The 16,469-nt window shown below is 40.3% G+C and overlaps 1 protein-coding gene across 1 annotated transcript; it reads right to left on the bottom strand.

The window, feature by feature from the left end:
* Positions 1 to 4,411: 4,411 nt before the first annotated feature.
* On the bottom strand, positions 4,412 to 8,914 carry LOC140827268 (uncharacterized). The gene is made up of 2 exons (XM_073189908.1): positions 8,365 to 8,914; positions 4,412 to 4,449 (listed from the first exon to the last, which is right to left on the bottom strand). The coding sequence occupies exons 1-2, from the start codon at positions 8,912 to 8,914 to the stop codon at positions 4,412 to 4,414; spliced, it is 588 nt and encodes a 195-aa protein (XP_073046009.1).
* Positions 8,915 to 16,469: the final 7,555 nt, after the last annotated feature.

Genomic DNA, 16,469 nt, shown 5'->3' with positions numbered 1-16,469 from the left:
CCTGAGATAGAAGCGAGTGAACGGGGTAGATTGAGTCATTTTCCTTGCTTACTTATTGATACTAGCATGGGAATATTGTATTGTTATTATACTTATGTTCTATGCTAGCATGAAAGCATGTGTTATTACTTTGAAATTACATGTTTGCTTGATTTATTTAGTTGATTGAAATGTGTACTGATAAAGAATGAATCAGAACCGATTCTGGATCAGAGATAAGATGATCAGAGGAGGACTGAGATAGATTTTATGTAGTGGAAAACTAATCCTTTTGATAATTAGATATGCCTCCTCGAAGATCAGCAGTCAGGGCGCCAGAACAGGGCAGTACATCTAATGATCCTATGGATGTGACAGCTACACCGATGGAAACATTGCTGAAACGGTTTCAGTCATTCATACCATCGACACTGAAAGGCACCGAGAATTCTGTTGACTGTGAGAGTTGGTTAGATGATATCGAGATGTTGTTTGATTCCCTCGAATACACGGAGGAACGAAGAGTGAAACTGATTGGGCATCAATTACAAGAAGTTCAAAGAAACGGTGGATTACAACCAAGAGAGCGTTGGAACAGAGAGGTACAGAAATTACGTGGAAAGTTTTTAAAACTGAATTTTATCAGCGTTTCTTTCCAGTGTCATACCGGAAGGACAAGGGGGCAGAATTTGCAAACTTGAGACAAGAGCAGTTGAACATTGAAGAGTATGTTGTCAAGTTCTCTACATTGCTAGGTTTTGCTCCACACGTGGCAGCGAATGATGAAGCAGTTGCTGATCAGTTTATCAACGGCTTAAATCTTGATATTTTTAATTTGATGAATACGAGACGACCAAACAACTTTGTTGACGCTTTGAACAGGGCGAAAGATGCCGAAGCTGGCTCGATTAAGAAGCGAGGAGCATTGTATGTTGCTCAGACTCCGAGACCTCCACAGCCTACCGCACAGTTTTCACAACCTCCTCCTAGATTCGAGAGTGGTGGTAGCAGCAGTGTAAGAAAGATTGGTTGAAAGCCAGAGGGAAACCGTAAGGTCCAAAATTAAGACGAAATAATCCAACTGCATGCAAATCTAGAAAATATGAAATTGAGTAATTTATTTTAATTTCTATTAAATTATGTGACATACATACTTATTACGATTTTATTGTCATTCTGCATGAAATTGTGTTTTTAAAAGGGCATTCAAGTGACGATCGAGGAACGGAGACCAAGGGCTGAAAATTGTGAAAATGTTTTATTAAATAATTAAATTTAATATTTAATAAAGGGTGATGGTTTTCTCATATTTTTGAAAACATTTTTTTTTTGTTTAATTAAAGCCTAACTTGCACTAGTGTGCTTAATTAGAGTTTATTAGGCCTTGAGTCTAGAGTTTAAGGGAAAGCAGCCTTGGATCTCTCCGTTCTTCGTCGCCGTCGGTATTTCGTGCGTTTACGACGCAAAGGCACGCCTAAATCTTCCTTTTCTCATCCATTACATCATAATAACGATTTAATTAATGTATGCATGAAGATCTTGAAGTTTATTTTCAGAAATTCGTTTTTCTCATGTATATGCTATGAACTAATGATTTTTATGTACCAAACCATGTCTTGATTGTGTTTAGGGACTGCCATGATGCCATAAGATGTTTAGGTAAAGGTTTCAAGGAAAAAAAAGCCATACACACCCACCCACCATCAACAGAAACCAAAAGGAAATAAGGAAACAAAAGCCGAAGGCTGCTGTCATGGATTTCACGTTCGGGTTTCACGGTTTTAGAGTGAGGCTTGGACTTGGCCTGGGCCAGGACACAGCCAGGGGTTGTCATGAGTCAGGGTGAGAGTCCTAGCCATGCTAGGTGTAACGAACCGTACTCTTACTACTTAAAATTTGCGGAAGAATTTAAAATTTTCTTTTAAACTAAAAGGAATGCGGAAATGAAATCAAATACGGTCGTCACTACATCCTTCGTCAATAAAAATGTTTGAAATCGACATCACCAATAAAATTTGCTAAAAAGAAACACTTGCTCAAAAAGTCTTGAAATGAAACATAACATCAGAGTATTTTGAACTTGCATAAAAATCGTAAAATAACATGGGCGGTCCTCGGGTTTAGCCTGCCGCTCAGTCCAAGCCTGCCCCTTGGTCACCACCTCCTGTCTCCTCAACATAGTCACCTGCATCGATCAAGTCTAGTGAGTCTAAAGACTCAACACGTATAAACTGGAATAACGAGTACTACATAATAAAATCACATGCAACTTTAAAATAGGACATACATAACTTGAAACTTGAACTTGCGTATTAAAACTTGAACATACGTACATACATACTTCGACGTGCCATAACTTAAACTTTTCATAAACATGCTGCATACTTGAACATACTTGAACATACATAACTTCATCATTTTTTGCGTAGAGGATGTTTCAAAGCAAGTGACCCATACATGATAAACCGCCTGATAAGACAAACCACAGTACTGGGCTGACAGAGACGTATCCACTGCCACATACATGAGATCCCCGTTCATAATTTAACGGGCTGGTTGGTCCCCGTTCATAATTTAACGCTTCTCAACCATGATCTAACCCGTTCATAATTTAACGGGGTGGAGAGGTCCAAAGCCACGTTCACCGACTTCCAAACCCATTCATAATTTGGTCACAAGACATTTAGCATACCTCAAAAACTTAAAATATTTTCTTTCTTGCACGTCTACATACTTACTTGGCGTTGAGGGATTCGTTGGACTTCGATCGGGGCCGTTGCTGAACATACTAACATGAATTCACATACTTAACTTGCATAACTTAGACGTATTTATCAAACTTACTCTCAAGCTCAATCATTTCTTAGAACATTCTAAAATTTCCCGTGACACGACCTTGATAACCCTTGCACTAAACTCTGACATCAAACCTCAAACATGCTATAATAATTTCCCCCAATTTATGAATGACACGGACCCCATGCCTACATCCGTGTAGGGGTCCGTGTAGACTCGGGTAAAAGGATTCGGAATGAAGGGTAGACACGAACCCCGTGCCATGGTCCGGATGAGGGTCCGTGTAGACTCTGGAAAAAAAAAGACATCGCAAAGGAGGAAGGGCACGGACCCCGTGCATGGGTCCGTGGGAAGGTCCGTGTACTCTCGGGTCCTAGACATTGCTGAGGGAACAAAGGCACGGACCCCGTGTGGGGGTCCGGGTAATGGTCCGTGCACTCTCGGGACAAGAAAACTTACGAAAATTCTGTACATGTTTTGCTCAACTTTCTAGACTCGGTTGCACGGACTATGAAACAACACCCCGAGACCCATCCTAGCACACTATGGGATTATACCAAACCCAAATAAACATTAAAATTTCCCCAAGAGCAATTAATCATCAATGACAACGACACAAATCAAAATTCAGCACAAGGTTTCTTCCTATGACTCTTGGTTCAACTTAGTGCCTATTGACACGAAACGAACCATTAGTGACCGTCCCAAACAACATAAACAAAGTACCTATACGCAGCAACGATCACTCGTCGAACCCCCAACGAAGCCTACAACATAAAACTTCAAGAAACGAATCAATACAAAATTTTTTGAAAATTATAGTTTAAGCAGTCTCACGGAAAACATCATAACTCGCTCATTTTTCGTCCAAAAATCTCGAATTTTATATCAAATCGAAGGCATTAAAAAGCTCTACAATTTTCTAAAAGAAAGTTTCCTCAAAATATGAGCCGGAAATTCGCAGTTTAAACGGGAAGAGTAAGAACGTGATTTAGATCTAAAAATTTTCCTTCGAAATCGATCCAAACGATTAACCGCTCAAACTATGAACATCATACATAAATTTTACGCAATAAAATAACACATCGCATAATATGACATGATCGACACAGTCAAAGAGAGATTATACGTGCCTTTTGATATTAAAAATACCGTGACGACGATACCGAAGCGGAGACGGTGCGAGGCTCGATCCGGCACGAACGTGGCGCTAAAAATACTTGAAGAAAACACACGAAAATATGCTGGAATAATTCAGAGGAGGGGGCGGCCGTTTCTTTCACAAGAACCCTAGGTTTTCTTTTTTAAAATCTGAAAATAAACTTGTAGGTGTGTGTTGTGTGTTTTAGTGTATGTAAAAACGTGTTTAGTGTGTGTGAGTGTAGAAAACGTGTGTGTGATTTAATTAGGAGAAATTTAGTGCTAAATTAACTAATTAAAATACTAACTAAAAGTTAACACTCACTAATTTAATCAAACTCTACAATTAAAATGATTACACACCAATTTTAAAAATTTTAAACTCTTAAATCACTAAATACATAATAATGTTTTAAAATATTAAAACTTAATAACTTATTAAAATGCCTCATCCTCAACTTAAAATAAAATACCATATTTTAAATTACCAACATCGTCACCGGTCTTTTCCTCGATCCTGCTTCGAATAGTCGCCTGAAACATGAAACTCAAAAAACATTTTAACGTGCATCACAATGAACATGATTAATTTAAAATAATGCATTTTTCATAAATTATGCATGGCAAAAACTCATTTAAAATTAATCAAATGATTTAATAATAAAATGAATGCACAGGTTATACGTGTACTGAATTTGGGCACTACAGTTCCTCCCCCACTTATAAAAATTTCGTCCTCGAAATTAAATCTTACCGAACAACTCCGGGTAGCGAAGTCTCATATCTGATTCGGACTCCCATGTGTCCTCTTCCACTGATTGGTCGAGCCACCGGACTTTGACTAGCTTAGTCACTTTGTTCCGAAGCCTACGCTCTTGCCTGTCTAGGATTTGGACCGGTCTCTCCTCAAAGGACAGGTCTGGAGCCAACTGCAACGGCTCATAACTTAGAATGTGCGAAGGATTAGCCAGGTACTTTCTCAACATTGAGACATGGAACACATTGTGCACCCCGGCCAGATTCGGCGGAAGGGCAACACGATAAGCTAATGTTCCAACTCTCTCCAAAATCTCGAATGGTCCTATGAACCTCGGACTCAGTTTGCCTCTTTTCCCAAATCTCATCACACCCTTTGTAGGTGCTATCTTGACGAATACGTGATCACCAACGGCAAACTCGAGATCTCTCCTCCTCTTATCAGCATAGCTCTTCTGACGGCTTTGGGCAGTCTTCATTCTGTCACGAATCTTGACCACCACGTCTGCAGTCTGCTTAACTATCTCTGGACCAAATTCTGCTCTCTCACCAACTTCATCCCAATGAACTGGTGATCTGCATTTCCTTCCATACAACGCCTCATAAGGGGCCATACCAATTGATGATTGGAAGCTATTGTTGTATGTGAACTCCACTATAGGTAGTCTAGACTCCCAAGCTCCTTGAAAATCAATCATACACGCTCGCAACAAGTCCTCTAAAATCTGAATCACTCGCTCAGACTGGCCATCTGTCTGCGGGTGAAAAGCTGTACACAATTGAAACTGAGAACCCATGCAAACGGACTATCTCCCGAATATATAGCTCCGCGTACTGCGTCATGGAGAAAGTCGTCTTCACTGGCAAAAAGTGTGCTGTCTTAGTGAGTCGATCAACTATAACCCAAATAGAATTCGATCCTCGGACTGACCTCGGCAACCCAACCACAAAATCCATAGTAATGTTCTCCCACTTCCACTCAGGGCTGGGGAGTGGCTTAACCAATCCTGCTGGCCTCTGATGTTCAGCTTTTACTTGCTGGCAAGTGAGACATTCGGACACGAACCTGCGGATGTCTTGCTTCATCCCTGGCCACCAATACAAAAGCTGGAGATCCTTATACATCTTGGTACCTCCTGGATGGATAGAATACGGAGATGCGTGTGCCTCTGTCAAAATATCTTGTCTAATCGTGTCACCACTAGGCACCCACATTCTACCTCTGTACCTCACTATCCCATCTGACACTGTATAAAGAACACTGCCTTTGGCCTCATCTCTCAATCTCCATTTCTGTAGCTGCTCGTCTGAAGACTGTCCTGCCCGGACACGGTCTAGCATATCAGATTTGACAGTCAGATTAGACAGCTTAGGAGCTCTGCCCTCACGATAAATCTCTAGACCAAACTTCTGGATCCCAGATTGAAGAGGTTTCTGCACTGACAACTGAGCTACAACTGCCACTTTCCTGCTCAATGCGTCCGCGACAACATTAGCCTTTCCCGGATGGTAGCTAATTTTGCAGTCGTAATCCTTCACAAGTTCCAACCATCGTCTTTGTCTCATATTCAACTCCTTCTGCGTGAATAAATATTTGAGACTCTTGTGGTCGGTGAAAATCTGACATTTCTCGCCGTACAGGTAGTGTCTCCAAATTTTCAATGCGAAGACAACGGCGGCTAACTCTAGGTCGTGAGTCGGATAGTTCTTCTCGTGCACTTTCAGTTGCCTGGAAGCATAGGCTATGACCCGACCCTGCTGCATCAATACTGCGCCTAACCCGAGCTTAGATGCATCGGTATATAACACAAAGTCTCCTTGCCTGGATGGCATGGCTAGCACTGACGCTGAAATAAGAGCTTGCTTCAACGTATCGAAGCTCTTCTGGCATTCGTAGCTCCACAAGAATTTAGCATTCTTCTTGGTGAGTGACGTGAGTGGCACCGCTATGGATGAAAATCCTCGAATGAACTTACGGTAGTATCCGGCCAAACCCAGAAAACTGCGGATTTCTGATGCGTTCTTAGGTTCAACCCAATCTCTAACCGCTGCTACCTTTGATGGATCCACTTCAATTCCACTGCTAGATACAATATGCCTCAAAAACGCTACATTCTCCAACCAAAATTCACACTTACTGAACTTCGCATATAACTTGCGACTCTGCAAGGTCTGTAAAACTGTTCTCAAGTGCTGGCTGTGCTCCTCATGGCTCTTCGAGTATATAAGAATATCGTCAATGAATACTATGACGAATTGATCGAGGAATGTCTGAAATACTCGGTTCATGAGATCTATGAAAATTGCTGGAGCATTAGTCAATCCAAACGGCATCACTAAGAATTCGTAATGCCCATACCGGCTCTTGAAAGCTGTCTTGTGGACATCTACATCCTTCACTTTTAGCTGATGGTACCCTGATCGAAGATCTATCTTAGAGAACACTGTAGCTCCCTGTAATTGATCGAACAAGTCTTTGATTCTAGGCAACGGGTACTTATTCTTGATCGTTACCTTGTTCAGTTCGCGGTAATCCATGCACAGTCTCATGCTTCCGTATTTCTTTTTCAAAAAAAGTACCGGTGCGCCCCACGGTGAGAAACTCGGGCGGATAAACTCTTTGTCTAAGAGCTCCTGAATCTGCTGCTTGAGTTCTAACATTTCCGCTAGAGCTAATCTGTACGGTGCCTTAGAGATTGGCACTGTGCCTGGAATGAGATCAATAGCAAACTCTACCTCTCTATCTGGTGGAAGACCTGAAACATTGTTTGGGAAGACTTCTGGGAATTCACTGACTACTGGCACTTCAGCTAGAGATGGAGTAGGCGCATCAGGTGCTGAAATAATACTAGCCGAGAAGGCCTGGCACCCCTTGGAAATCAGTCTCCTCGCCTGCATGCACGAAATCATGCGAGGGAAACTTCTCCATCTGTCTGGCTCAAAAAGAAACTGCTCCATACCCAACGGTCTGACTAGTACTGATCTCTTCTGAAAGTCGATAAGAACTCTGTTCTTAGTCAGCCAGTCCATTCCCAATATGATGTCGAATTCTGGCATCGGCAATAGGATTAAATCTGCATAAACTAAGTGGCCATGCAGTTCTAGATCGATGTCTCTGACCACACTGGTAGCTAACAGCTCTTCCCCTGATGGGACTGTCACTGAAAAGTTCACGTCTAGGCCAATGGACTTGAGGTCCAAATGGTTGGCAAAAGTCTCCGATATGAAGGAGTGAGTGGCTCCTGAGTCTATCAGTGCGGTTGTGGATAGTCTCTTAATAAAAATGCTTCCTGAGATGCGTTAGCACAACACAAACTAACTTATATCCCAAAAATCTTACCAACAATCTCGAGCATAAAAGAACCCAATACTCAAGGTGCACAAAATATTACTAGCATACTAATAATTCCAAACAAAATCCACATGCACGGCAAAGTAATACTGAGCTTAGGTAGAAAAGTTTACCGGTTAGTAATGTCGTGTCTGGGTTCGCCTCTTGTGCATGCATGGCGAACACTCTTCCTTGGGTCGGCTGCTTCCACTGTGGGCACTCTTTCAACATGTGGTCCGTAGCTCCACATTTAAAACATTTTCCGGATCCCCATAAGCACTGTCTGGGATGCTGGCGATTGCACTTCTGGCACACTGGGAAGATAGCGGGCTTCTGAGGCGCCCCTTGCTGCTGAATTGGACCCTTGCCCTTTGGCGGTCCTGGATAAGGCTTTTTCCCAGGCAGCCCCTGAAACGGCCTCTTAAACTGGGATCTCTGCTGTTGTTGCTGTTGGTGTTGCGGTGGTGCCTGATAGGGCCTCTTGCCCTGTCGGTCCGCCTCTATATCCCTCAGATCCTGTTCTGCTGCCAAAGCCCTAGAAACTGCAACTGCGTATGTAGAGGGGCCAGCTACTCTCACATCGCGGCGTAGGATCGGCTGTAACCCATTCAGAAAATGCCTTAACTTTGCTTGGGCATCGTTTGCAATGAGGGGTACAAAGTAACACCCCCTCTCGAACTTCCTAACAAACTCTGCCACGCTACTACCTCCCTGACGCAGCGTCATAAACTCACTGGTGAGTCTGGATCTTACCTCCTCAGTGAAATATTTGGCGTAGAACGCTTCTTTGAATCCATTCCACGACAGAGTCTGCAAGTTTACTGCCACCGATGCACTCTCCCACCACAGTCTAGCATCCCTTGACAGCAAGAATATAGCACATCTGAACCTGTCAGCGTCCATCAGCTCCATGAAGTCGAATATTACTTCGATGGACTTGATCCATCCCTCAGCTACCATCGGGTCAGTGGTACCCGAAAACTCCTTCGGACTCATCCTCCGGAATCGCTCATATACCGCCTCTGGTTGGGGCCTCACCCCTGCACCCATTGCTGCTGCCTGGTTCCCCGAAAACTGTGCGAAGAACTGCGTCATACCAGCAAGCATCCGAGCCTGCATATCTGGTGGTGAAGGTGGTGGAGGATTGGCCCTCTCCTCATCTCGATGTTCCCTGTTCTCATCCCTTGTTTCTCGGTCAACCAAACGTCTAGGAGGCATACTGTTCCAGTAATTTACCCAACACGTAAACCCAACATGCATGAACATAAATCAATATCTTAAGATGCAAGTAATTCAAACTTAAAACATGCACATACTGAAATCATAACTTAATGCTTACTACATAACATAAATTTGAAACTTTAAAACTTACAGACTTGAGGTGTGACTTCGTGAGCTTCTTGCGACTGGCAGTAGGCATAACCATTTACAAGAACACTGCTCTGATACCAACTGTAACGAACCGTACTCTTTCTACTTAAAATTTGCGGAAGAATTTAAAATTTTCTTTTAAACTAAAAGGAATGCGGAAATGAAATCAAATACGGTCGTCACTACATCCTTCGTCAATAAAAATGTTTGAAATCGACATCACCAATAAAATTTGCTAAAAAGAAACACTTGCTCCAAAAGTCTTGAAATGAAACATAACATCAGAGTATTTTGAACTTGCATAAAAATCGTAAAATAACATGGGCGGTCCTCGGGTTTAGCCTGCCGCTCAGTCCAAGCCTGCCCCTTGGTCACCACCTCCTGTCTCCTCAACATAGTCACCTGCATCGATCAAGTCTAGTGAGTCTATACACTCAACACGTTTAAACTGGAATAACGAGTACTACATAATAAAATCGCATGCAACTTTAATATAGGACATACATAACTTGAAACTTGAACTTGCGTATTAAAACTTGAACATACGTACATACATACTTCGACGTGCCATAACTTAAACTTTTCATAAACATGCTGCATACTTGAACATACATAACTTCATCATTTTTTGCGTAGAGGATGTTTCAAAGCAAGTGACCTATACATAATAAACCGCTTGATCAGACAAACCACAGTAGTGGGCTGACAGGGACGTATCCACTGCCACATACATGAGATCCTCGTTCATAATTTAACGGGCTGGTTGGTCCCCGTTCATAATTTAACGCTTCTCAACCATGATCTAACCCGTTCATAATTTAACGGGGTGGAGAGGTCCTCGGCCACGTTCACCGACTTCCAAACCCATTCATAATTTGGTCACAAGACATTTAGCATACCTCAAAAACTAAAAATATTTTCTTTCTTGCACGTCTACATACTTACTTGGCGTTGAGGGATTCGTTGGACTTCGATCGGGGTCGTTGCTGCACATACTAACATGAATTCACATACTTAACTTGCATAACTTAGACGTATTTATCAAACTTACTCTCAAGCTCAATCATTTCTTAGAACATTCTAAAATTTCTCGTGACACGACCTTGATAACCCTTGCACTAAACTCTGACATCAAACCTCAAACATGCTATAATAATTTCCCCCAAATTATGAATGACACGGACCCCATGCCTACATCCGTGTAGGGGTCCGTGTAGACTCGGGTAAAAGGATTCGGAATGAAGGGTAGACACGGACCCCGTGCCATGGTCCGGATGAGGGTCCGTGTAGACTCTGGAAAAAAAAGACATCGCAAAGGAGGAAGGGCACGGACCCCGTGCATGGGTCCGTGGGAAGGTCCGTGTACTCTCGGGTCCTAGACACTGCTGAGGGAACAAAGGCACGGACCCCGTGTGGGGGTCCGGGTAATGGTCCGTGCACTCTCGGGACAAGAAAACTTACGAAAATTCTGTACATGTTTTGCTCAACTTTCTAGACTCGGTTGCACGGACTATGAAACAACACCCCGAGACCCATTCTAGCACACTATGGGATTTTACCAAACCCAAGTAAACATTAAAATTTCCCCAAGAGCAATTAATCATCAATGACAACGACACAACTCAAAATTCGGCACAAGGTTTCTTCCTATGACTCTTGGTTAAACTTAGTGCCTATTGACACGAAACGAACCATTAGTGACCGTCCCAAACAACATGAACAAAGTACCTATACGCAGCAACAATCACTCGTCGAACCCCCAACGAAGCCTGCAACATAAAACTTCAAGAAACGAATCAATACAAAATTTTCTGAAAATTATAGTTTGAGCAGTCTCACAGAAAACATCATAACTCGCTCATTTTTCGTCCAAAAATCTCGAATTTTATATAAAATCGAAGGCATTGAAAAGTTCTACAATTTTCTAATTGAAAGTTTCCTCAAAATATGAACCTGAAATTCGTAGTTTAAACGGGAAGAGTAAGAACGTGATTTAGATCTAAAAATTTTCCTTCGAAATCGATCCAAACGATTAACCGCTCAAACTATGAACATCATACATAAATTTTACTCAATAAAATAACACATCGCATAATATGACATGATCGACGCAGTCAAAGAGAGATTATACGTGCCTTTTGATATTAAAAATACCGTGACGACGATACCGAAGCGGAGACGGTGCGAGGCTCGATCCGGGACGAACGTGTCGCTAAAAATCCTTGAAGAAAACACACGAAAATATGCTGGAATAATTCAGAGGAGGGGGCGGCCGTTTCTTTCACAAGAACCCTAGGTTTTCTTTTTTAAAATCTGAAAATAAACTTGTAGGTGTGTGTTGTGTGTTTTAGTGTGTGTAAAAACGTGTTTAGTGTGTGTGAGTGTAGAAAACGTGTGTGTGATTTAATTAGGAGAAATTTAGTGCTAAATTAACTAATTAAAATACTAATTAAAAGTTAACACTCACTAATTTAATCAAACTCTACAATTAAAATGATTACACACCAATTTTAAAAATTTTAAACTCTTAAATCACTAAATACATAATAATGTTTTAAAATATTAAAACTTAATAACTTATTAAAATGCCTCATCCTCAACTTAAAATAAAATACCATATTTTAAATTACCAACATCGTCACCGGTCTTTTCCTCGATCCTGCTTCGAATAGTCGCCTGAAACATGAAACTCGAAAAACATTTTAACGTGCATCACAATGAACATGATTAATTTAAAATAATGCATTTTTCATAAATTATGCATGGCAAAAACTCATTTAAAATTAATCAAATGATTTAATAATAAAATGAATGCACATGTTATACGTGTACTGAATTTGGGCACTACACTAGGACTCGAACCAAGGGCTCGGTAAAGAGTCCTAGCGCGGCTAGGACTCCACCCGAGAACCCTGCAAAGATTTGTGCAGGGGTTGCGCCACTTTCTGGCGATGGAGGCTCGATGATTGGGGCACGGGCTGGGCTAGGAAGGTTCACTAGGGTCCTAAGTAAGCGTTCATGGGTTGGGTTCGGATGGTAGAGCGTCGGCTGAACTCACACGTTCACAAACATGGAGACCATGCAACGTGTGATTCTCGGCCAGCTTTTTGTATCTCAAGGGAGGGTTTCGGTTTTGGGTTTTGCGGTGTCGTTTTGGCAAACTTAGAGCCCAGTAGGCTAATCTATCATGTTGGGTACGTTTTGGCTTGAGTCAGTCCGAGGGTAACTCGATAAAATTAAAAGTTGACTCAGGGTCGAAGTTTAGGTGTCAAATGAGGGTATTAAATAAAGAAAAAATTGGGAAATGGTTCACGGGGGTCGAGTCGTGGTTCATAAAAGCTAAAATAATATAAAGAGACTAAATTTTGAATTTAGGAATTTTATATTAAAGTTTGGGATTTTTCGGGATTAAAACACCGTCAAAACTGTTAATTAAAGATAAATGAAAAAGTCTATTATTTATGCTAAATAAAATTACGAAAAAATTCCTGTAAGCTTAAATAATTATTCGGGATATGTTAGAGTCAATAAATCAAGAAAAAAAGTCAGAAACGTAAAATGTCACGATTAGAGGTAAAACGATCTTTTTACACCTACATTTAGTAAAGGTCATGGCAGTGCCCTAAAGGCTGTTTTTATGATATTATGATCATTTTTAATGTTTTTGAAATGTTCAGGATTTATTTATGATTTATTTTAAATGTCCATGAAATTTTATGATTTAAGTTGACATTTAAAATACATGATGCATGCTTGGTTTCAAAAGAAAATATATATATGCATGATTTTATAAAGTGATGAAAACCTTGATGAAAGTGAAGTAATTGTGACTATGAGGATTTGAGGATAAGAGGTTATGATTGAGGATAGGACAAGGCTCAGTTGACGATCCTGTGCCGCTGATGTCCCCGCCGCCCAGTACTGTGGTTTCATGTAGATGGTACCATCGACTTTTGAGGATTGAGGAAAGTCACAATTAATGATCCGATTCAATAAAGGAAAAAGATAATGTTTAAGATCATGAAAAAGATTATGTCATGTTATGATTAAGAAAAAGGTAAAGGAGAGGTTCATGTTATGCATATCACGAAAATGTTATTTTTCGTAAAAGTATTTTCACTGTTGCATGTGGTTTTATTATATATTATTAGTTACAAAGATTTTGTGTGTTGAGTCTTTAGACTCACTAGGTGTGATGGATGCAGGTGGTTTTGAGGGAGGTCTTGATGGGTGATACTACTGGACTGAAGGTGTACACAACCCGAGGACCAGCGCTACATTTCCGATTATGCTTTATGATTTAAGTTAAAGATTTTTACGATTTATTTATTTATACTTTTGAGAGATTTTTGAGAGGTTTAGTATGGGCTATACTTTTCAAACTTATTGTTTTTTTTAGGCTTGGTAAAACAGTAGACGATTTTACTTTACGACAATTTCACCCGAATTTTTAAAAGATAAATGAAAAAGTATATTATTTAAGCTAAATAAAATTACGAAAAAAATTCCTGTAAGCTTAAATAATTATTTGGGATATGTTAGAGTCAATAAATCAAGAAAAAAAGTCAGAAACATAAAATGTCACGATTAGGGGTAAAACGGTCTTTTTACACCTAAATTTAGTAAAGGTCATGGCAGTGCCCTAAATGCTGTTTTTATGATATTATGATCATTTTTAATGTTTATGAAATGTTCAGGATTTATTTATGATTTATTTTAAATGTCCATGAAATTTTATGATTTAAGTTGACATTTAAAATACATGGTGCATGCTTGGTTTCAAAAGAAAATATATTTATGCATGATTTTATAAAGTGATGAAAACCTTGATGAAAGTGAAGTAATTGTGACTATGAGGATTTGAGGATATGAGGTTATGATTGAGGATAGGCCAAGGCTCAGTTGACGATCCTGTGTCGCTGATGTCTCCGCCACCCAGTACTGTGGTTTCATGTAGATGGTACCATCGACTTTTGAGGATTGAGGAAAGTAACAATTAATGATCCGATTCAATAAAGGAAAAAGATAATGTTTATGATCATGAAAAAGATTATGTCATGTTATGATTGAGAAAAAGGTAAAGGAGAAGTTCATGTTATGCATATCAAGAAAATGTTATTTTTCGTAAAAGTATTTTTACTGTTGCATGTGGTTTTATTATATATTATTTGTTACAAAGATTTGGTGTGTTGAGTCTTTAGGCTCACTAGGTGTGATGGATGCAGGTGGTATTGAGGGAGGTCTTGATGGGTGATACTACTGGACTGAAGGTGTACACAACCTGAGGACCAGCGCTACATTTCCGCATTATGCTTTATGATTTAAGTTAAAGATTTTTACGATTTATTTATTTATACTTTTGAGAGATTTTTGAGAGGTTTAGTATGGGCTATACTTTTCAAACTTATTGGTTTTTTAGGCTTAGTAAAACAGTAGACGATTTTACTTTACGACAATTTCACTCGAATTTTTAAATACTAGTTGATTGAGGTTTGTTCTAAAAAGTGCAAAATATTTTATAAAAATATTTTCATGGATTATTTGAGTTGGCCGATATATATAAAAAAAAATATTTCTAGTACTTTTAAAGCAATAAAAAGAAAGGCAGACGTTTCATAAACAGTTCAAGAAATCTGGCAGTAGTTTGTCCAGCTCCAGTGGCTCAAGACAGAGTCGTCCTAGCCAGAGTTACACCGGTGTGTATTGCACTACTTGCGGTGGAAGGCATCCCACAGAGCAGTGCCAAGGAGTGGCGGGTATATGCAACGTCTGCAAACAACCGGGACATTTCGCTAGAGTCTGCCTACAGAGAAGTGCACAACGATCTCAGAGTGTGGGATCATCTGGTTCAGTAGCTCAGGCAGAGAGACAGGCATCTTCTGTACATTCTTTTCAGCCCGCACATGCACAGTCCCAGTCAAGGCCAGGAGGAAGTCAGACGGTGAGCCAACCTCCGAGACAACAGGCCCGTGTGTTTGCATTGACTGAAGAACAGGCTCAGGATGCACCTGATGATGTTATTGCAGGTAACTGTTTTCACCGTGGCTACCCTGCTTATGTATTGATAGATACTAGTGCATCCCATACATTTATAGCTGAAAGATTTGCATTGATACATGCATTGCCTGTCGAGTCATTATCTACTGTAGTTTCTGTTTCTTCTCCTTTGGGGAGTGGTTTGATATCTGTGACTTCTATTAGAAATTGTATGCTACAATTCGAGGATAATGAAATTGAGTTAGATTGTATCGTACTTGGATTGTGTGATTTTCACTGTATTATCGGTATTGATATGTTGACCAAGTACATAGCTACCATAGACTGTTCTCACAAGATTGTCAGATTCAGACCGGAGATAGCTGATGAGTGGAAATTCTATGGAAAGGGTTCCAGATCTTGGATTCCTTTGATATCGATGTTAACTATGTCTCGATTATTACAGAAAAGAGCAGAAAGATTCTTGGTATATTCTGTAGATGTACTGAAAACGAGCCCTTCATTGGCAGATTTGCCAGTGGTGTGTGAGTTTGCCGACGTTTTCCACGATGAGATTCCGGGATTGCCTCCAGCTCGAGAGATAGATTTTAGTATTGATCTCATACCAAGTACTGTTCCTATATCCAAAGCTCCGTACAGAATGGCACAAGATGAACTTAAAGAATTAAAGACTCAGTTAGAAGATCTTTTGGCCAAGAGATACATCAGACTGAGTGTTTCTCCTTGGGGCGCTCCAGTACTGTTTGTTAAAAAGAAATACGGTTCCATGAGACTCTGTATAGATTAACGGCAACGGAACAAGGCTACGGTAAAGAATAAATACCCTTCCCCCTATAGACGATTTATTTGATCAGTTATGAGTTCTTCTGTTTATTCCAAGATCGATTTGAGATCTGGATATCATCAATTGAGGGTCACATATTCTGACATATCGAAGACAGCGTTCAAAACCAGGTATGGACATTATGAGTTTATTGTCATGCCATTCGGTTTGACGAATGTCCCGGCAGTATTTATGGGTCTGATGAACCGTGTCTTTCAGAAGTATCTAGATAATTTCGTGATTATTTTTATTGATGATATTTTGATATATTCAAAA

Source organism: Primulina eburnea, chromosome 3 (assembly GCF_022965805.1).
Source record: "Primulina eburnea isolate SZY01 chromosome 3, ASM2296580v1, whole genome shotgun sequence".
In the NCBI taxonomy this organism is placed as follows: domain Eukaryota; kingdom Viridiplantae; phylum Streptophyta; class Magnoliopsida; order Lamiales; family Gesneriaceae; genus Primulina; species Primulina eburnea.
The sequence above is the reverse complement of the archived record's forward strand: the minus strand, read 5'-3'. Positions and strand labels throughout refer to the sequence as shown.

Coding starts and splice junctions, on each gene's coding strand:
- LOC140827268 (XM_073189908.1), bottom strand. CDS start 8,914: ATGGAGCTGATGGACGCTGACAGGTTCAGATGTGCTATATTCTTGCTG. Junction 4,450..8,364: donor AGGACCGCCAAAGGGCAAGG/GTCCAATTCAGC, acceptor TTCATGTTTCAG/GCGACTATTCGAAGCAGGAT.